Source organism: Medicago sativa, chromosome 4 (assembly GCF_051527215.1).
Source record: "Medicago sativa cultivar Bolivia chromosome 4, Bolivia_mono, whole genome shotgun sequence".
NCBI classification, from domain to species: domain Eukaryota; kingdom Viridiplantae; phylum Streptophyta; class Magnoliopsida; order Fabales; family Fabaceae; genus Medicago; species Medicago sativa.
Genome location: NC_140752.1, coordinates 49,108,710 through 49,130,918, shown reverse-complemented (window position 1 = coordinate 49,130,918; position 22,209 = coordinate 49,108,710). Strand labels below are relative to the sequence as shown.

The following is a 22,209-nucleotide window of genomic DNA, read 5'->3' as shown; positions in this document are numbered from 1 at the left end:
GTGTCCATTTTTTTAATAGATAAATTTAAGTATAATAAATTTTAGGTTTAGAGAGTAAATTTTTTTTTTTTTTTGAAGGAAGGTTTTGAGAGTAAATTGTTATTTATTACTCCCTCCGTTTCAAAATGAGTATCGCTTTAGATAAAAAAATTGTTTCAAAATGAATGTCACTTTCAGTTTTCAATGCAATAATAACTTTTTCTTTTCAATTGTACTCTCCAATTAATACTCTGCACACTACTTCCAAAGTATTACTTTTAAAACTAACCAATAGTTAATAAGGATAATTTGGTAAAATAATCATTCTCTTTCTTTTAATCATTGCATTTCTTAATATGTGTGTAAACACCTAAAACGACACTCATTTTGAAACGGATGGAGTATTTTAGAAGACAATTATTTGACTTGTTTTGGGCGTTTTTCACCAAAAAATAAATAATAAATATGACTTTTACAATTTCAATTTTCAAAATGCTAATTTATTCTTTTATTCTATATAATATATATATATATATATATATATATATATATATAGAGAGAGAGAGAGAGAGAGAGAGAGAGAGAGAGAGAGAGAGAGAGAGAATTACATTACATATATTATTATTTTTACAAATTTTAAATCCAAATATCAATATCTCGATTTGTTTTTTATATAGATATAATTTTCCTAATAGTAAAATAAAACTAAATTTTTTTTTATCAAAAGAATAAAATAAAAATAAATCTTTCAAAAGGATAGACAAGATTTATTTATACAAAAATTAGTTATGGTCCTTTATTTATTTATTAACAAGATTTATTTATTGAAACGAAAATAAAGGATCTATAATTTTTATTTGTTAACAATTTATATCCAAGGCTATAACCCTTATCTATAAATAAATCCCTTTGTTAAGCTCTAACATCACTCCTTTTGTTGTTAAATATTACAACACAAAATCACTCACATAATTTGAGTATTGATAAATCGACCAAAGTTAACGTAAAACACATTGCTCTTATAACTTATATCTATACAATTGTTTTTTTCTTTGATTTTGTTTTAATGTGTTCTTGTGTTTGTTTCTTTGATGGTGTTTGTTTTTCTCTTCTCTCCACATGTTTTTTCTTGATTTTGTTTTAATGTGTTTTTCTCTTTTTTTATCTATTATAATTCTTCTAATTCTTTTTACTTTTCTTCATAGTCCTTTATTTTTGTTCTTTTATTTTTCTTAATCAAAAGAGTATCGAAGAATTTCATATTGATATTTACAGGAAAATTCCCCTGATTGATACTGCTCATATTTTGGACAAAGCCACAAGGTTTAAACATCAAACTTTTGCAGTAGTTGATGAACACCAATGCTATTAAATCTGATAATTCTTCTAAGACTTTTTTTTTATTTTTTTATTTTCGTTATGGTCCTTTATTTTTTCTTTTACTTTTCTTAATGTGGAATTTCAAATTGATATCGAAACTCAAATTTCAACAATTTTTCTTACGGTTTTCTTATATTTTAACTTTACAAAAATTACAAGTATTAATTGGTTTATAATACTTTTTGCATAGTCTTCTTTTTATAAAAACTACAAGTATTAATTAGTTATAATTCTTTTAGTATTGTCTTCTTTTTATAGGATTCACAGGTGCTAGCTTAGTTAGAGAAATAACTTTTGTTTTATTGTTAATTTTTGTAAATATGTTGTGTTGTTATGTTCATATGATCTTTAGTTAGGAAAGTTCGGTCATTAAATATTTTGGCAAGGGGCATTATTATTGTTATTTATATTAACAATATTGTAAAAATTGTTATGTGGATTTAATTATATAACATGAGGACATGTTTAAATTTTTTGACTAGTTCTATTAACTGATGTATTTTTTGTTTGAAATTTGTAGAATGGGTCGTAAAAAAATACCAATGAAATACATTCAAAATGAGAAATCTCGCAAAATAGCTTTCAAAGAAAGAAAAAATGGATTAGCAAGGAAACTTTCTAAATTTGTTAGCAAGACTGGAGCAAGAGCTTGTTTGATTGTGTATGATGATGATGGTAATAATGTGGGACCAATGACATGGCCAGAAGACCCTACAATTGTAAACTCCATGCTTCAAGAATATGAGCATAAGAAGATTGAGGAAACTCCTGAAATATTTGATGTCCACAAATACTTTGAAATTAAGAAAAAAAAGGTTGAAGCTAAGATAACCAAAGTGAGGAAAGATACCCTTAAGAAGAAGTATCCAACTTGGCATTCAGATTTCCTTAATATGGAAGAAAATCAACTCAGAGACTTCATTGCTACTGTAAATGATAAGATCCAAGCTTGTGATCACAAAATCAGCATGTTGAAAAATATGCAACATAGTGAAACTAGTTTCTTGCAAAACAATGCTCTCATGCAAAATATGGTTCAAGAGAGTGTTGTTTCCTCACATTCAAGCCAAGTTAACGCCATGCATAGCAATAGCATCCCTCAAATGCAACAACACATCAATGAGATGGTGGATTTGACCAATCATGTTGATTTGCCTCATAATTCATCAACAAACCAACCTCATGATATTAGTGAGATGATTGATTTCACTAATCTTGGTGATTTGCCTCCTAGTTCATCTACAAAGCAACTTAGTCAGCCTGATTTTGACGATTGGTTAAATCAACTAGATGGTGGTGTTTTGAATCAGGCTAGTCAACCTGATCAGTTTGCATGGAAAGATCTTTCTTTTTCATCTCAAAATGAAGAGGGCAATGCAAGTTATCTTGGTAATTTTCTTCCTAGTTCATCAACAATGCAACTTAGCCAACCACATGATTGGGTAAATCAACCAGATGATGGTGTTGGTCAGCTTGCCTCGAAAGATATTTCTTTTCCATCTCAAAGTGAAGAGGGCAATGAAATTTGGATGATTTGATCCAATGGAAAGATAAATTTTAAAGATATTTAGCATTAACACTTAACATTAATGTCAGTGCCATTTTAATGCTTTGTAGTTTTAAAGCTTTTTGCTTGGTTATTCAAAGACACAGCTAGATTTCAAGTTGTTTTAGCGTTTTATTTGATTTCAAGTTTTTAAATTTCCAGATTTCTATTTTTCTCTATTGTTGGGAATTTTTAGAGCATTATCTCTTTCATGATTTCTTTTTGTTTGCCTAAAATATTGTTTTAGTTTTGTCATGCTTTATTTGTTGTTTATCTTATAAAACTAAAATGATTACTTGTCTTCTACTCGTGCAAATTTGCACTTTTGCAAACATTCCTGTTCAAATAAACCCTTTGCACGTTGAGAAGCTGTGGTGAAAAGATGTTGTGATAAACTTCTGTTGAGAAATCTTTATGAGACAAGTGCATAATTTCAGCTATCAGAATAGAACCTGATCCTCGACAGCGGGTTGTATGGCGTAACCGGCTGTAGAAAATCCAATTCATTATTCAGGTACGCGACCGAACAAATGAATTATGTAAAATTGTACTGAACGTGTGAATTAATTGAGTATAACTTGATACAACAAAAGATACAATAAATACATTATGCAAAACCAATATCATGAAAGTGCCCCATTCTGATATCAGTTTCCCAGAACGAACAAAAGGTGAGTCGAGGAAACCAAATTTTTATCTGGTGATCATGTTAGAAAACTTCTCTTGTCCCAATCATTTTGAAATGGCCTCATTAGCCTTTTGTGGTTCAGCCCTTTCTTCTATTTTCTTCTTCTCCCTGAAGTAAGAGATCATTCGAAAGAATCAAAATCCAGCCGCAAAACCAAGCAAGTTATAATCATAACATGTCGAAAATTTAGGTTAAGGTATCAAATGATTTTGAAGCAGTTAAACTTAAACTAATGCCAAGTTCTCAGTATATCACTAGCGCGTTTGTACTATTATATTTTCTGAAAAAGGTTATTTAGAAAATAATGCTTTTCCTAAACCCTGAACTGAAAAACTTAGTAAATAGGTAACCAGCTTAATTTTCAATTAGAAGTCAAATCAAACATTCTTACTAGTATGTTACTTGAAAGTTTGTGATCTCAATTTTATGAAAAGGACGATTAGAATATAGATTCAATCTTGAACTTCAAGGGCTAATGACTTTGTAGATTTGACACTGAAGACTAAATGTAGCATATGGAAAAAATAAATTCAACAAATTTTACATTCAAATATATATCATAGGTGAAAACCCGAGAAGTGAGAACAACTTAATAGCATTGCAAGGTTTATGTTTACCTGTCAATGTATTCCTTGAGCAGCTCTTTAGCTTGTACCAACTTAGAAAGCAGATTGCGATACACGTCCAAATCTCGATCAACACTTTTTTTGTTGATATTCAAAGCCGAACAAAGCTGTTGAATTGACACAGATGTTAATTGATAAATAATCCCAGCCACACACAAAAATTATTAGTGGTAGAATAGACACTTTCACAATCTTGACATTCAGAGAATCTTATGCAATGCCATAGTCTGATGATAGTCATATCATCTGATGATACTCAATATTAGTAGTTTTAACCTTTACCAGCAATTTTTGTCCATCCTAAATGTTTATTACCAATGAATGCAGCATTCTCCTTCAAAGTTACCAAGTAATGCAATAGTTTCAGCAGAAGTAAAATAGTGAAATCAATTTTCTATGTAAATAAAGGAAATTATGGGAGCAACCCCTCTAATGAAGCCTGAACATGGAGAACCTTTACCAGCAATTTTTGTCCATCCTAAATGTTTATTACCGATGAATGCAGCATTCTCCTTCAAAGTTACCAAGTAATGCAATAGTTTCAGCAGAAGTAAAATAGTGAAATCAATTTTTCTATGTAAATAAAGGAAATTATGGGAGCAACCCCTCTAATGAAGCCTGAACATGGAGAAGAAAGATCAAGATATCAAAGCAATTTGATCACTTCAGCTAACGAAATAAGTTGGCAATAGGAATTGGAATGTCGTGAATGATTAGTTTTCTAGAACTGGTGAACACAACTTGACTTGATAGATTAAACTTCGAATTGTAAAAACAAAATAAGTATTGGACTAAGTTGGGATCAATATATCATGACAACTTAAATGAATTGGGTAACCTTTTCCAAAATTGTTGGTTCCATTGCATTTGCTAACTCAAGAAGACGAAAAAGGCCTACTGCAAAGAAACGACTATAACTGAAATCCCCATTTCCACCCGCTCTTTCTGCAATATCCTTTAAAGTCCCCTCAACTTCTCCTTCTCTAGATGAAAACTCAATCAGGGAAGTTGCATTTTGAGCACGAGCCCATTCTTCTAACTTCTGTGCATCTACTCTGCACAGGTCAATGTTAAAGATCTTTTGATGTAAGCCAAAGAATTCGTAAGTGACATTTATTCAAAATCAAATCTAGGATATAACATAAAAATCCAAAGACATTGATACTTGCACTAATGCTACATGAGTCTTTTAACTTAATTGATGTTTCATGAGATGCAAATTTGTATCTGGAAAATTAATTCGCTCCACTATTTTGTCGACATACGTACAAAAAATTAGATTATGTTTTTCATTTAACAATAATCATCGAGGACATTAATGATGCTTTCATGATCTGTTAGTACTATACTTCCAATTACAACATTATCAAAAACTATAGAAGAATCAACAAGAACTAATAATTTAAGCAGGAGGAAGTGATTTAATTCTACCATCTTCCTCTAACTCTAAAAAATATTTTGAGCAACTAGTACAAGTAACTATATAGTATAGCAAACCAAAAGTGATTCACAAATGACGAAATCATGTAGCAGACAGATAATACAATTTGTAGCTCTGCTTGAACGGGATTTGGGGTTCCAAAATCATGTTTGGAAAGCTCGCAATTGTCCCCCAAATCCGGCATTAGATTCTTGGTGATATGATTTAACACAGTCTAGACTTACAGCCATTATATTTCAATCATTGAGTTGAACATATGGTGTAGGAACCACTTAAAAACAAAAACCACACACAGACATACAAACACTCGTTCTAACCTGTATTGGGCTGGATCTTCCTTCAATGCGTTAATGTATGCTTGGAAGATGGCATCTCTATCCTCATCACTAGGATACCCTTCCATGAGTTGGTCATATACAGTGACAAAGCCAAGAGCAAATACAGGATCATAACGGTATGACTTCTTGTATCTCATCAAATGTTGCTGGACAATGAGCTCCTGTAGCACAGAGTTGTAGATACTAGGTATTGGTCGCTTATATGCCTTGAGAAAATTTAACTTTGTCTCAGAAACAGTTGGAGGGTCTGCAGATCAAGTATGTAGACATCCATGACTAAGTATTGATAACAAGGTTTATTTTCTATTTTTTATTTCTTTTCCCTTTTGGAAGTATGAATTTGCAATTTAGGAACCGAATTCAGAACTATTCACAACATAGTATTATCTTGATAAAAGGAAATGATCACTTACACATAGAAGCATACACACACACACATATTTCTAAGAACGTTTTATTTTTAAAACCGCATCACCTGCTGATTATATTTAAACCACACACTGTCATGTATGAAAGAGAATCAAAGATTTCAGATTGATATTTACAGGAAAATTTCTCAGGGACACAACAAAAGTTGGTATCAATCCACAGAATTTTGAGGTCAGAAAATATGTTGCTTACATTCTACGCAAGACTAAAAGCAATTGCATACACTGATAACAGTGAAACTGTAGAATAAGGTTATACATCTAATTTTTAAAGTAGTTCAAGCACAACATTTTTAAACAAAAAGTTGGGCAAGGGGGAATTTTTTTATTAATTAATTAAAGTGACAAAGGCCATTTTACAACCGTCCCCGAGGTTGTTTGAACTCGGTACCTTGAGGTTACAAGGCCAAACTCTTACTGTTGAGCTAGCACATAAAAGATAGTTCAAGAACAACTTCAATGCTATCAATTGCAATAATTTGTGTACATTAAAAAGCCGCTTTTATAAGCTTTTCTGCTGAAGAAAGTTATTTTCCTTGCCCTATATAGGCCAGTGTATTTTATTGGAACATCTTAAAATGTGGCAAACAAAAGGAGTTCCACTCCACAAATAGCAAGTCCCTTTTATGCATTTTGGGCGCCAATCTAAAAATATCAAGTAAAGTAAATGCAGAGATAAAATTTCAGAGAAAACGAAATGTATTTTCTCCTGAGATGTGTGTGTTCTATTTTCAAGAGTGTTGGCTTTATGTCTGTGTTGTCTCCTTATTTAGCCACATTAACTATTACTTATGTGCAGTCCATATTGGTGCTGTCTTGTATTTTGGAGCATCAGTGTTTATAATATAGAGCATGCTAATTCAGATTTTATGTATACAGTAAAAATTATAAAATAAAGGGCTACTATCTGTTATCTCACTAAGTGTTCTTGCTGTCGGTTGCTACCCTCCGTTATCCGAGATTAATAACACTAATATCTACCGCAAAGCTCAAGCATAAAAGGGAGCAACTTGGATTCAAAGATCATTGGAAAAACTCATGCACAATCAAACAAATAAAATAATCTTATGTATTATGTGTATGTTTGGTTCCACTTGTAGAGGGGCAAAAATTGATTCTGACATGTTTGGTTGCTTTCGAGTGGAAATGATTTTGCCTCCTGAATTGATTCTACTTGTTGAAGCTATGACTTGTAGCTTTTGATTCTAGAATTGATTTTTACATACAAATTTATAGTTCAACTCACTTTTACAAGAATGTATCCAAACATAAATCACTTTTACCAATTTTACAGAATGAATTCAATCGAAAACAATTTTTGTCACTTCATAACCAAACATAATCAAAGTGTTTTGCAGGTTGCAAGAAGTCCAACAACAAAGTTCAATTGAGAATGTTCCGCGTCAATGTGCCAGTTCTTAATTTTAAGTCAAACCAAGCATCAAACACGTGATCCTCATAAAATAAATTCTATATAATCCAACCCATTCCACTCTAAATTGAAACGAAAATTTCACAACCATATACTTCAAATTAAAACATCAAATTCTAAAGACAAAATATGAATAAAAAACCAATCCTCAAATTCTCAAAAAAATGAAAAGAAATGCATAAATCATAAAAATAAAAAATAAAAATTCATTTTTTATTTCAAACCTGACACAGAAGAGGAACACCGAACAACCATTTTGAAACCTGAATTCGAAGTTCGAACTCCAGCATAGCGTAACGATATGCTCAGACGAAACTGACCCGCATCTGAATCGGAACCAAAGAAGCGAGTGGAAGAAAGTGTTGTTAATTTCCTCTGAGAAGATTGAGTGAGTGTTGAGAATGAGAAAGAAGAAGTTACGGCGGCCATCGGAATTTAGACGGTGGTGGCCGGAATCAGAAATTTTCCGGCATAGAATAGAATGAGATTTATTTAGGGAGAAAAAATGAATGAAAATTCAGAGGGAGAGTTGCTTATGTGACTGAGTGTGTATGAGTGTTGTCATTAGGAAAGTGAGGTTTATGTGGATTACATGGAAAATCAAAATCAAAAGCTTATCCATTTCGTGTCATGTTGAAATTTTTGTCAATTTTTCTACCCAGCCAATGGCAGTGTTACATGTGTGCCCATGCTAATGATAATAATAATATAATTGAATAAAATTGCATCTAAAACATTCTCGTGAGCTTATCTCAGTTGATAGGGATATTGCATGTTATATGCAGGACTGGGGTTCAAACCCCAAACACTCATTTGACCAAAAAAAATTGCATCCAAATGAATGTCTTATGAGCACTCTTCAACATTCCCTTAAAAGTTCAATACATATAGAACGAAATAGAGAGTGTTCATCTTTTAACTCTCTTAAGTAACTTTTGTAAAAATAAAAAAAAAAACTCCTACATAACTAAACTTTTTATTTTGACCAAAAATATAACTAAAGTTATATATATTATTAATAAGCTCTTACAAATCCCAACACGGCTATTTCATTCGGTTTCCACAATGTTATTTTAACTTTGTAATGTCGTTTATTCGAAGACAAGTAAATAGGATTGCACATTGCATAGTTAGGGCATCCTTATCTCATCCTAGTTCCCAATCTCCATATCAATTGTATTGTACCACATGATTTGTACTCTATAATTATTAATGAAACGTATTAATTTTGTTTCTACTACAAAAAATGAATTAAAAGATTAAAAGAATTAAAAAGTTAAAAATTATGAATTCGAATCTTAAAGCATCTATTATCTATAATAGAAACATCTATTTTTTAGTACTTAAATGAATCCACACATCACTTTTTTTTTATGTTTTGTTTTATTTCTAAAACCCGCAATAAATCATATATCAAGACATGAAGGAGCCGTGCAAGGTATTTGTTGGCTATTTCACCTAAACAAGCAAGGTGGAGCTGAGTTGCATGATTACACTCATATTATACTCATCGAAGATTAAAGACAAAAATGTTTTTCTCCATAAATCACTTTAGAAAGGGGAAAAATTAGCCACAGTGAATCGGTGACGGTGGCTAAATACCTTTTTCATGAAGTTTGCACATCCGAATTTTAAAATATAAATGTGGAAAAAAAAAAACACACGATGCAGGAAACACATGTAATGGCTGAAACAAAAAATTTGGCTATGACAATGGCTGCCTTTAATGTGTTGATGCAGCTCACACATTAATATTGCTATAATGACCAAGATTAATCATGCAGGCCGGTCTTAAAATATTTAGTGCCCTAGACGAAAAGATGAAATTGTGCCTTTTTAATTATTTAAATATTTTTCTTCTTACATCTTATGCTGCACAAGATTCATTCATAATTAAGATTCTTTAAAATTATATTTTCAATAGAATTAATCAAAACATATTAAAAATAAATATATCTAAATAATACTACCTACTAATTAAAAATAATAATTTTGATGCTTCTAAAAAAAATGGTGCTCTCGATTATTGTCCCTCCAGCTCACCCTCAAGGCCACCTCTGTAACCATGCAGACATCATATCTATAATCTTAACATAGCGAGCTTCACTGTTCTGTGAGTACCCAAACTGTAGGAGGGTTTAAATTCGTAAGATCCAACTTTGTGGTGGGTCGTTATTTTTCATCTTCTCCGGCGTTATCTGAGGAATTATTTAAAAGCTGTTGTTGGAAGACTTGTTGCATGGGTTTATTGCTAGATCATGTTGTTCATACGGATTGTGCAGGAATTTAATTTGGATTTTTCAGATAAAGGGCTTGTTATTTTTCATCTTCTCTGTCGTTATCTGATGGATTATTTCAAAGCTGTTGTTGGAAGACTTTTTGCATGGGTTTATTGCTAGATCCTGGTGTTGATACGGATTGTGCAGGAATTTAATTTGGATTTTTCAGATAAAGGGTTTCTGCTTGGACGGATTTCCCGGTAATTCTTCCGTACAATTCCATTATTCGTTGGTGGTGGGGTTAGATTTTTTTTTTACTGTTGTGGGTTTGTATTTTAGTGCTGATTGTAATTTTGTTTTGTTGTTGTGGTGTTTGCTTCCGACACTCTATATAATTGGTTTGTGTGTTTGGTTTGATTGCATTCCCAAACTCATCTTCATTCCTTTGATAACTTGACAAGCTTGGAAGTTAGCATGGATAAGTCACTTGATTCAGTGTCTGAGATTGTTCCTGGTCGACTGGCATGGAGGATCAAGGTTAGAGTGGTTCGTCTTTGGGAGGTTCCAACCTTCTTGAAGCCTGATCAAGCTAATTCACTTGAGATGGTTCTCTTAGATGAAATGGTATTCGTCAATGACCCTTCTATGTAATATTTTATTTAATGGTTTTTTTACCTAACAGTTTTGTGGTGTTTGATTGTCCAGGGTTGTAAGGTTCAGGCAACTGTTAGAAAACAGCTCATTTATGTGTTTGGCCGGAGGTTGAAGGAAGGTGAGGTGTACAAGATATCATTCTTCTCTGTTGCCCCCAGTTCTGGGTCATATCGTGCAGCTATGCATCCATACAAGATAGTTTTTCAGATGACTACCAAATTACAACCATGCACAAGCTCATTGATTCCAATGTATGGGTTATCTTTCACATCCATTGTGGATGTTTCCATTCGTACGGTGGAGTATGATTTCTTAGTTGGTATGCATATTTGTTTTCAAAATTTACATTACATTCCTTAACATTTTCATGTCTTGAATTTGTGATGCAGTCATATTCATTGTTTTTGTTTTTTTCCCTTGGTTTTGAAACTGGTGTTTGTGATGTAGATGTTATAGGATTGGTTACTGCTGTGTCTGAAGAGAGAGAGTATGTGAGGGATGGTAATATCACTAGGATGGTTGTCTTTGAGATAACTGACCATAGGTGATTATATATTGATGTTTGACATGGAGTTTTTGTATCTTATTTTTTGTATATATTGTCTGAGGTCTCTATGTCCCCAGTGGCAAGATTGAATGCGCTTTGTTTGGTGATTATGCTGCATCGTGGAATAGACTCATGTCTAAAGGGGTTGATGGATTACCCGTTGTTGTCGTGCAATTTGCTAAAGTGAAAATTTTTAGAGGTGTGTTTTATGTGTGGGTTTAATTTGTTGATATTGTTCTTCGTTTGCAATGTGTAGTTTATGTGGATTGTTATTTAATGCAGAGAAGGTTACCTTGCAGAATGTTAAGAATACTACAAGGCTTTTAGTTAATCCTGATGTCCCTGAGGTTGTTGCTTTCAGGGACAGGTATGAAGCATGATTTGTGTTGTTTTTTTTGGTGTTGCATTTTAGATTTTGATACACATATTTGTATGTGTAATTGTTGTATTTTGATTGTAGACTGATTAGCTATGGTATCCAATCTCCTCCATCTGTTGGTGTGCTTGGTGGTCAGTCAAAGCCTTCTCTTGAGGAGGATTTCCTCTGTATGTATCCGAAAAAACTATAGCACAGTTGTTTGATTCTGATGAAGATGGTTTGTTTGTTGTGAGTGCTCTTGTGAGTGGCTTTGTGGAGGGAGAAGAGTGGTGGTATCCTGCTTGCGAGTGTCATAGGAGTGTTGTTGTTGATTCTGGTGCATACTATTGCAAAGGGTGTGACAAGCATGTTATACATATGGTTCCTAGGTAATGAAATGTATTTTGTTATTTACCACGGTATAATTTATAAATGTTGTCAAATGTAAGTGTTTATTTTTATTTTTTGTTTAGGTATAGGATAAAATTAAGGGTTGATGATGGCACTGGTGATTCTGTGTTTGTTTTGTTTGACAATGATGCCCATCATCTCATTGAAAAACAGTGTTCTGTGTTGGTCTCCAATTCCAAGGTTTGTGGGAAGTATTTTATTTGGAAAATGAACTTGGTTTATATAATTGGAATGATATGTGCTGGGGCTTAATGGTTTTGTATGTGTGATTTGTAGGCTGATAGTGCTGGTTCTTATCCTCCTGAGATTGTCATGCTTAAAAGGTAAACGTTTTCTTTTCAAGGTGGAGAAACCTACTATGGCTACTGGGTTTTTTAATGGTTCCTATAGGGTGAAAAGGGTTTGTGGTGACCATACCATTATTGCCAAATTTGCTTTGGATGGATTTGATTATACACCCACAAAGGTTACTGTTTTTTTGTGTTGTTGAATATTAATGTAACTTGCTAATGTGTGTGTATCCATATGTGTTGAGACATTTGTGATTTTTTCATAACAGTCTATTGCAAAGGGAAAATTGATTATTGAAGAATCCCCTCAGACAACTTTGGATGCTGGTTGTGATTTGGTTGATGGGACTGCTTTTGAGCATGGTACTTCCTCTCATGTATCTTCTGCTTGTGTTCTCACTTTGGGGGATGATACCTAGGATACGAACATTGTTGGAGCTGATGATGTTGTTACTTTGGGGGATTCTACGCAGGATTCAAACAATGTTGGAGCTGGTCATTTATTGTCTGATTTTATTGGTACTCCTGCCAGTGATGATGACGATACACTTGCTGATAAGGATGAGTTGGCTATTCCAAAGCGTAATCTGGGCAAGATGTTTGATGAAGAATCTGGCAATGAGAGTCACAGATGTGCTAAGAGTAGGAAGCGTTCAAAGTGATCTTATTCTGTGTGTGTTATTCTTTGTTGGTAGTGTCTATGAGGCCTGTACTATAACAATAAATTGTTTCATGCATGTGGTGAACCAATGTTGTGTATTGTATAATTATTGGATGTATGTTGCTTGATAATGGTGGTTGCATATGGATGTTAACATTGATACTATTCGATGTTGTATAAATGTAAAATATGAAAACAAATATATCCATGCTCCATCAAACGAGTTTGTTGTTATTTATGTGTCACTGATGTGGTTTTCTTTTGGTTTATGTTAATTCAACTTTGTGTTGTGTTAGTTGGCAATGTATCTAAATGTCCACTATCTGCTTATTTCCTTTGTAAGATCCATGGTAATATATTAAAATTAAAATATACATGCTTTTCGTAAATTATGCCGACCATTGGTTTTATAGATATCAGCTTTATGCCTTAGATATTTTGGCATGCATCAGATGGCTATAGTTTTGGAAATTAGCTAGGTCTCCATGTAGGGTATTCTTAGGGTGAGTTTTTCAATGATCAACGGTCATGTATAGTGTATTAAACGGTAACGTCAATAATAATGATAACAGTATGCGTAACAGTATTGAATTTTAGTATAATCTTTCTATAAATATGCTCATTTCTCTCCTCTATGCTTCCACTCCATCCCTTACAATCACGTTTTCACAATGACCAAGTCTCTTCTCATTTGCATCACTATACTTGTCATTATCTTATTTTTCATAATTGTAATCAATATTGAAGAAATCGGGTTTATTTACCTAGGGATATATATATTTGGCGTTTTGCCCTTATTAGGGTTGGCATGTGCTATAACATGTTGTTTTGGTAGGGACATTAATTAAGAATTAGTCCTAGAAATTGTTCTTGATGCGGTCGTTTTTATTATTTTTGTAGTGTTTTCTATTAACCTTTAATAATTTAGTATTGGGTGTATTTTTAATTTAGATGTACTTAATGTTCTTTTTTGTTTGGATTATCTTTGGGTTGTATAATGGGTTTGGGCCCGTACAGACATGGATGGGTTGCTCGGGTCAAGATCTAATGGGTAGTGGTGAATGTGTTTTTTCATTTGTATGTTGTTTTAGGGTTTTGTTCATCAAATTAAACACTTCTATCGGTGTACTGGTCGCGATCTTAAAGCTATTGGTGTGTTTTGACGTTTTCTACTCTGATTCAACTATTCCTTCATCGTGTAAGTTATCGTTTTCGTTAATTTCACTATAGCATTTTATGTTTGCTTTTGCACTTTGTTTGCTTTTTGCATTATCTTCATTTTTGTTACTTTGATTGTTGAATAAATTTTGATGAAACATTTTTAGCAATGATGTTGCTTGGATGTGTTAGTTTGAAGTCAGATCTTACGAAATTCTACTTTTACTTGACGAGTTGTTCAAGTTTATGTTGAATTTATGGTTTGATATTTGTTTGTGTTGTTAATGGGTTATACCTGGTTTAGTCTGCTATGGTGGATTGTTCTTAAGTTCTTGCTTTTGAATATTTGTTTGCGTTGTGTCCTAACGTTTGCTGTGTGTTTTTGTTTTTCAGCATCTACTTGGACTGCCTTCTGAGGATTCCATGTTTTAGTTATAATCAGAGCTTGATGTGTGTGTCCTTGTCATCATGCTTTCTGGGGAACCAGTCTCCACAACATGTCGTCATTTAATTTTTCTTTATTTTTGCAGTTTACATCGATGGACAACTGTTGTGGGTTGTAACTTTGTGTGCTGGTAGCTGAACTTTTAGTTTGTATAATTGTCATGTGGCTTTGTAATTTTGTGTATTGTATCTTAACTATTTAATTTGGTTATATTGTGTTTATGTTGCATTTTCTCCTGGATTTTTTGACGCGTCATCACCTCCTTATATCAATTCCATATGCATGATTTGTTAGTTTTGTCTTCAGTCATTTTTTATGAAAATCAGAACAAAGGCACATCTATTTTGTCCTTACACATGTTACTATAATTAATGACAATCTCCATTTGGTGGATTCATCGCCATCAAAAAAGGCAGACAACAGGAAAAATTTATTCAATTAATAATTGATTAACATACAAGAATTATTTAATAGTACCACATTTATTAATTTGTATCTGAGTTAAATTTAGGGATCAAACTAATACTAATTAAATAAGTTAAGAGATCAAACTCATACTACTTAAATAAGTTAAGAGACCAAATTTTAACGTTTGTTTGCATGAAATTAACAGAAGGGACCAAACTGATAATTTAAATAAAGTTAAGGGACCTAAATAGACATTTTATTACTTATGGGACCAAACCGATACTTGAAATCAAGTTAAGGGACCAAATGAGCATTTAAGCCTATTTGTTTCAAGAGCCAAGTGTCATTCTAAAAAATAAAACAAGTTACTCAGACGGTGTTTTAAATTTTATTTGTATATTGGTGTGATAATAATTGATAATTGATGTGTATCTCTCTTTTGAGATATCAAGGTTTCGAATGGTCCAATTTCTCTTTAATTTTTTCTTTTTTGGGTTTGCATTGAACTATAGAATTGTACTTTCACTGTACTGGTGTGGTCCAAATGTTTGTTGTTTTTTGCAGTTTTTGTCTTGGAATTATTGTTCTACTTTCCAAATAGTATATTGTTCATTTTCCCTCCATGTTTAATTATTGAACTATTTGAATTTTTATTGGTGCATGTACGTGATCTATCATGCATTATGTGACCCTATGTGTTCTCTAAGCTATATATATGTGACTTGTGCTTGCCATTGTATTCAAAGATTAAACTTTAGTTTTCTAGCTGGAACATTCAAATGGTGTTTTCTAAAGAGCGCCATGTAAACATGCGAACTGCTATGGCAAGTAATTTGAAAAGTTTTATTGGAGAGCACAAATTAAAAAACTTCCAGGATTTTGTATCCTCAATGGATGAGGGTGTTGGTGTTGTAGTTGCGTGTTTTTTTGATGTGGTTGAGGGGGTTGATATGTGGTATCCTGATGAAGCGACTGTGTTAGAACCCAGGTTTAGTGTAAAATAATTGCCAAAAGTGACACAATGCTTTTCTTTGTGTACATAAAATTTTGTTGTTTCTCCCTGTATTTATTTTTATGTTTTGTATAATGGATACGATGTAGGTTTAGGCTTCAAATCAAGGCTGGTGAAGTTGGTGTTGAAGTGGTATTTTTGTGCTTTTCGATGACATTGTTAGAAAGCTGGCTTTTCAGACATATAGCTTGCTTGATTCAATGGTTGTTGGACATATGTTGCATTAGTTGTTTTTTGCATACGTATTAGCAATATTGGCTAACATTTTTTGCTTGAAATATTTGATGTAGAACGAAGGCTCATCAATCTTTCCGGATGAAATGGAGAATTATTTTGGTGATCGCCTTATTTTCAAGCTACAAAAAAAAAGATTGACCCTGATGTTCCATTGTCGTTTGTTTATGAAGTGTTGGACGTTTGCACTGATCCTTTCTTAGTTGAGTATTTTATCAATCATTACCAGCGTGATTTAATATGTCATGTAAGTTGGATTTGATATTTGTTTATGTTTTTGCGTGATTAAATTTTTGGCAATACATAATTGATTTGAGGATGTTTATTTGTTTAGGATTTTGGAGTTCAATGTGTCCCATATATATATATATATATATATATATATATATATATATATATATATATATATATATATATATAAAATTGGCATGTATAGTGTTGTGCGTTTTTAATGTAAGGATTGTTAATTGAGATTCTTATTGTGACGTCCTGTATTTTATTATTGGTTGTGTTTTTTTTTCTTCAGGAAACTTCATGTGGAAAAGTCAACCTTCACTATGGTATTCCTAATGAGTTATTTGTTTGTGATGGCCATGACCTTGAGAAGGCTGAACCAGTGTCGCCTATGATCCCCTGGACAAATGAGATAAATTTTGTGGCAAGCAATGGAAATAAGAGGAAGATTTCTGCTGTCCATGATGATGATGTGGTGTGCTATGGTCAGAGTTCCTCCAAAGTGTCCAAGGTCTCCATTGATTGAAAGATCAGAGGGGTTTCTTCCTTATTTGGGCAAATAATGATCTATTCACTGGCCAATTTGTCGTTAATTTCCTTTTTTTATTCGTCTTTTGTAGCTTGGGAATGAATGTGTGATATTATTGCCTAACCTCATGGCATGTCAGTTGAGTGTGGCCGTTTTGGTGTGTTGGCGTGGTTGTATCCATGTATGTTACTAAATATGTAATAGCTAATGTGTTTGTTGTGGATATAGTTTGGAATAAAATGTGGCCTCAGTGGTCTTGTGTTATTAGAAAATTTCTCCCATTAATGGTACATTATTTGTGAATGTTTTATTGGTGTTAGGTATGATCAATGAGACACAAAAATAGGCCCTTATTTATTCAGTTTTTTTTATTGCAATTTTTTCTTTCGTCTGTAGGAAAGTTATATCCTTAATTTATGTATTAACAATATGGTTATCATGTAAATGATATGTAACCTGTAATTATAACCCAATTATCTTTAAAAAAAAACCCAACTAAATAACTATTTAATATATTAAAAAAAATATACACATCATTTGATCCATAAATGTCATGTTCTTTATTATTCATGAACAGTTTAATGAAAGTATGTACAGTCTTTTGTACCCACTACATGTCATATAGGTGTATTATTACAAGAAAGAGACGTACAATATATTATTATATAATAACTTCTTTTAGCAATTAAAATATATGTTTGAATGACTAATGAGTCTATATTTACTGTTGATGTAGGTTAGAGGGAAATTAGTATCTATCTTCCTTACCTTATGAGTCTACTCCCAGCTTCATTATTGCTTCTTTATAGAAATTTATTTTTTTAACCAAGTTCTGGCACATTAATTTAGAAGCAAATATCACTCCAGCCTCCTTCCTTACTACGTTATTCCTTCAGTTTAAATTTTTTTGTTGCATTGGATATGTGTGTGTTATATGCGAGTTTAACTTGGTATGTCAGTTGATCACACGTAAAAAAAAAATTATATGAAATCAATTTATTGTATAATATGTTATTTGATTCATCTCAATGAATGTTTGTAAAATATTTATATTCCGTAATTTTTCTCTAATAGATAATTGAAGATATCGACGATGGACATATATATTGGTATGTATGACAATGTCTTTTGTGTCATTGGTTTTTGGTGCCATTGGTGACATCTCTTCATTTAATTTTTTTTTTTTGAAGAAGCTAAATAGCCCACCCAAATTGGCACCGGAGAGAATCGAACCTGAGACCTTGCGGAGGAGCACACTCCCAAGACCCAAGCCAATACCACCAGGCCAACCCAAGTGGGTTTCTTCATTTAATATTATATTTGATGTCATCTTTCTTAGGTCATCCTTTACAATAGTTTCTACATCTTTCCAAAGTAAGTGGTGTGAGGTGACATCTGATTGGTTTTTTTTCTTCTGAATTTATCATGATTGCTCTTGCTAATTGGTTGTGTTCACTATTGTCACTTCTAGCATTGATATTAAGACTTATACACGCCATGAATTTCATTAGGAATGTGAATACAATTTGATTGGATCCAACTTGCTGGTATGTTTGGATGAATATTAATATTAATAAATTAAATATAGTCATTATATTATTAGAAGAAAAGGAATATTGATGACTGGTTGAAAAAACTGATGATGAATTTAAATTGTTTTAAAAAAATTGGAGAATTTATGCGTCTAAAAGAATTAAGCATGACATTGGTTTTTTTGGGTGTGGCGTTATTTTCATGGAGCGATGTAATTCATGGAATGGCGTTTCCCCAAATGCTATTGTTTTTTATGCATATTCATTTTCCAAATTTGGGATGGATATGTACAACATGCACTGTTGTTACAGTGGTTTGGTGCACAAACTTTTGTGGATTAACTACACTATCTTGCACGTTATTTTTACAGTAGCCTTTTTCACAGTGAGTTAAAATTTCAACTTTGAACCCCACTCTTACACTCATTGCTCTGCTATTATTCAGGGTTTGTGGGTGCCACGTGGGACCATCGATGTCCACTTCTTCTATCTCTTTATTTCATTGTTTATTTTGTAGTGGTTTTTGTTTTTTGTATGGAAAGTGGTGGAACACAAAAGGTTGGCCTTCTATATATAAAAAACATATGTTCACTTATAAGAGTCGTACTTGAGGTTCTTATTTACAAAGGCACGTTCTAAGTATAGTTTCCATAGAGGATTTAGCCAAGTAGTTATTTATTCGTCCATTTACCTTATCTAAAAACTCTAAAAAAACAAATTGTTGAATATGATCTTTGCCTAATCACGTTTGGTTGCACTTGAGCCCAATAGAACTAATTGGTCCATAATTGTGAGAGTGTTGCGTGCATGGGATGTGGAGAGTACACTCATTCCTGGTAGGGTAAACTCAACTGAGTTATTGTTGATGGATGTTGAGGTATAAAATATACTTACAGTGTTTTGTTCTATGCAGTGTGCCTATTCCATAGCGTTAATTGCTGTATTTTTGTATCTCATGAGTTAAACCATGTGTGTTGTGTAGAGGTGTCGTATGCATGCTACTGTGCCTGCATATTGTGTTGAACATTTTAGGCCAATGTTGGTGGAAAACTGTGTCTATGTCATTACCACGTTCAGTGTGTTGCCAAACTTGGAGGATTTCATGTCAACTTCTGGCCCATACCGCATCGTTTTTCATCCTGATACTGAGCTGCTTGCAACTAGATGTTATGCTATCCCGGAATGCCGCTTATCGCTGATTTCTTCACCTGATCTGTTGAAGAAGACTCGTGGCTACAAGCATGCAGTTGGTTAGTGAGCAGAAATGATTTTTTATATTTGGTGTTTTGAGATTTATAATGAAGTTTAGAGTTACTAATCTATGAGCTGCAACGTTTGTTTTTTTAGATGTCATAGGATTATTGACTGCCATGCATCATGAGTATTTCCTGACTCAACTAATTGTCTCAGTAGTGTTTTAAAGTTTGAGCTAACTGATGAAAGGTAAGAATTTTTTTGAATGAAATTACATTGTTTTTTTGAATGCATCATATGATAATTCTTTTTTTAAATTAATGTTGTATAGGTCTAAGTTCGAGTGTGCACTGACTGGTAAGTACATTGGACAATTCCATGATATGCTTAAGAAGGTCTACCTTAGGTTACCTATTGTTGTGATGCAATTTGCCAGAGTTATTGGTGAAAATGGTATTTTTTTTCTCATACGTATTTTTGTGTTATATAGAATTTATATGTTTTTCACTTCTATTAAGTTATTGAATTTGTCATGTATGTAAGGAACTCCTGTTGTGTGTGGCGAGAAGGATATTACAAAACTTGATTTTAATCCAACCATACGAGAAGTAACCCAGTTTCAGGATAGGTAGTTTTATATTTTATGCCATGTGTTTATTTTCTGGTGTTCAGGTATAGCGTGATTGTCGCTAACTATTTGATCGTTTATTTTTTAATATAGATTGCTAACTGCTGATCCAAAATCCCCTATTATGAAACTCTAACCAAATATGAGAATGAGTGAGGATGTGTCTCTGTCTTTTTGCAAGATGTACCCTAAGAAAACTATCAAAGAGTTGTTGGCCACACCTAAATTGGTTACTTTGTTGTATGTGGGCGTATTTGTGGATTTGTTAGAGTGGATCAATGGTTTTATCCAGTTTGTGAATGCAACAGTTTCATGGGGAATGAGTTTTGATTTTACCTTTGTGATGTATGTCACCGTACTTCCTTCAACGTCACACCAAAGTATGGAGTTTGGAGTATTGTTCAGATGGTTATTTAATTTGCATCATGCACTTATTAATTTAATTTAACTGCATGTGTGGTTTTTAATTTGTTAGGTTTAGGTTTGAAATATCTGTCGAGGATGAAAGTGGTGCTGCAATGTTTCATATACTGGACCATATTCTTCTTGGAGTATCTTCTTTGAAGTTCTCTTTTATGGTTAGTGTTAGTTGGTGTATTGCATCACAAACGCAATGGTTTTTAATGTTTTAATTGAAGAGACTTTTGTTTTTGTTTCAGGTTCGGAAGATGCCTCTGACACGTGGTCAACTAGAAAAGTTGAGTGGGAGAAGGTGCATGTTCATAGTTAAAAAAAATCCAGCTACAAGGTTCCTTCCTGGCTATGGCTTTGATGTTTTTCGTGTATCTAATGATAGCGGACTTATCAGATCATACTACGATGAAGGAAGGGATTATACTCCTAACAAGGTTTGTGTGATCTTTTTGTGTTGTTGTTTCGAACTCTTATCGTTGATTAACTGGTTTTACATGCTATTGTGGTGTAGTCCATGTTCCAGCCATCATTCGAGGAGAAAGGTCCAGCTCCAGTGCTTGCATTGCGCGCACCACCTGCTGTGAGACGTGTGTGCCCTCTTGAGAGGATTGTGTATAGGAGACGCGGATTGAAGAAGATATGCAAGTCCCCTAGTTCATCTAATGTTGTGGCTGCAAGCAGGAAGTCCGTTAGACTCATGGCTAGGCGTAAACTGCTCAGCGTGTTTGATAAGCTATCCGGTGATGCTCCCGGTGTTTAGTGCATGATATAGTTGTTCAGTGTGATTAGCAATGTATAATGACCGGTCTGCAGTATGTATTTTGATGCGCCTATGTGCGTTTGTCGTTGACCTCTGTTTTGCTGTGTTAAAGACCCTGTACTTTTGTATAATTTGTGACCATATGGGGTTGCACTAGATGTTTAATATTAGAGGGTAGTGATGATTGTTTTAATGTATTTTGGGTATTCATATGGTATGGTGTTGAATGACTCCATATCATGTTGTGTAGGTATGTGTGTGTGATATTGGTGTTTATGTAATTGTTATTTTCATCTAAGATGATGTAAGTTTGTTGTTTGAAGATCTGATCTTTTGGTGATTAAGAATTGTGATTTACTATTTTTGTTGTTCTAATTTCCATGTGCATTTACAATGGCTCAATTATTTTTTTTGCTTTATCCAATGGACATACCATGAATTTGATGCCTGATTAGTCTTAATATTATACTGTGCCATTTGGTCTATTAAGGGATTGCCTTTTAGTTGCTGATGTATGAGTGGTTTTTGTGGCTTTCACTTAGTTCTCATCAGCTTGATAGTGTGTTGTATCTTTAAATTAAGTATTCTATATTTTCCACGTAAAATTGATTCTCTTAAAAAGATATTTTTTGTCATGTGATGTGTGTATGATAGTGCCAAACT

The 22,209-nt window shown here is 33.1% G+C and overlaps 2 protein-coding genes and 2 pseudogenes across 2 annotated transcripts; 3 read left to right on the top strand and 1 right to left on the bottom strand.

Annotated features, from left to right (window-relative positions):
* Positions 1-1,378: 1,378 nt before the first annotated feature.
* LOC146929534 (uncharacterized) lies at positions 1,379-3,239 on the top strand. Its single transcript, XM_085701412.1, has one exon. It carries the CDS (start codon positions 1,854-1,856, stop codon positions 2,895-2,897), a length of 1,044 nt encoding a protein of 347 aa, XP_085557538.1. The 5' UTR covers positions 1,379-1,853; the 3' UTR covers positions 2,898-3,239.
* Positions 3,240-3,440: 201 nt separating this feature from the next.
* Positions 3,441-8,417, bottom strand: LOC146929533 (protein THYLAKOID FORMATION1, chloroplastic-like). The gene is made up of 5 exons (XM_085701414.1): positions 8,083-8,417; positions 5,978-6,245; positions 5,058-5,274; positions 4,211-4,326; positions 3,441-3,701 (listed from the first exon to the last, which is right to left on the bottom strand). The coding sequence occupies exons 1-5, from the start codon at positions 8,285-8,287 to the stop codon at positions 3,638-3,640; spliced, it is 870 nt and encodes a 289-aa protein (XP_085557540.1). The 5' UTR covers positions 8,288-8,417; the 3' UTR covers positions 3,441-3,637.
* A 2,073-nt stretch (positions 8,418-10,490) lies between these two features.
* LOC146929532 (replication protein A 70 kDa DNA-binding subunit C-like) lies at positions 10,491-12,999 on the top strand (annotated as a pseudogene).
* A 2,900-nt stretch (positions 13,000-15,899) lies between these two features.
* LOC146929531 (uncharacterized) lies at positions 15,900-21,546 on the top strand (annotated as a pseudogene).
* The last annotated feature ends 663 nt before the right edge of the window (positions 21,547-22,209 follow it).

What these genes read in the sequence shown, in the direction of transcription:
- LOC146929534 (XM_085701412.1), top strand. Translation starts at nt 1,854, where the DNA reads ATGTATTTTTTGTTTGAAATTTGTAGAATGGGTCGTAAAAAAATACCA.
- LOC146929533 (XM_085701414.1), bottom strand. Translation starts at nt 8,287, where the DNA reads ATGGCCGCCGTAACTTCTTCTTTCTCATTCTCAACACTCACTCAATCT. An exon ending in GTGTTCCTCTTCTGTGTCAG is followed by an intron (nt 6,246 to 8,082) that starts GTTTGAAATAAA and finishes CTTGATCTGCAG; the next exon opens with ACCCTCCAACTGTTTCTGAG. An exon ending in CTCAAGGAATACATTGACAG is followed by an intron (nt 3,702 to 4,210) that starts GTAAACATAAAC and finishes CTCTTACTTCAG; the next exon opens with GGAGAAGAAGAAAATAGAAG.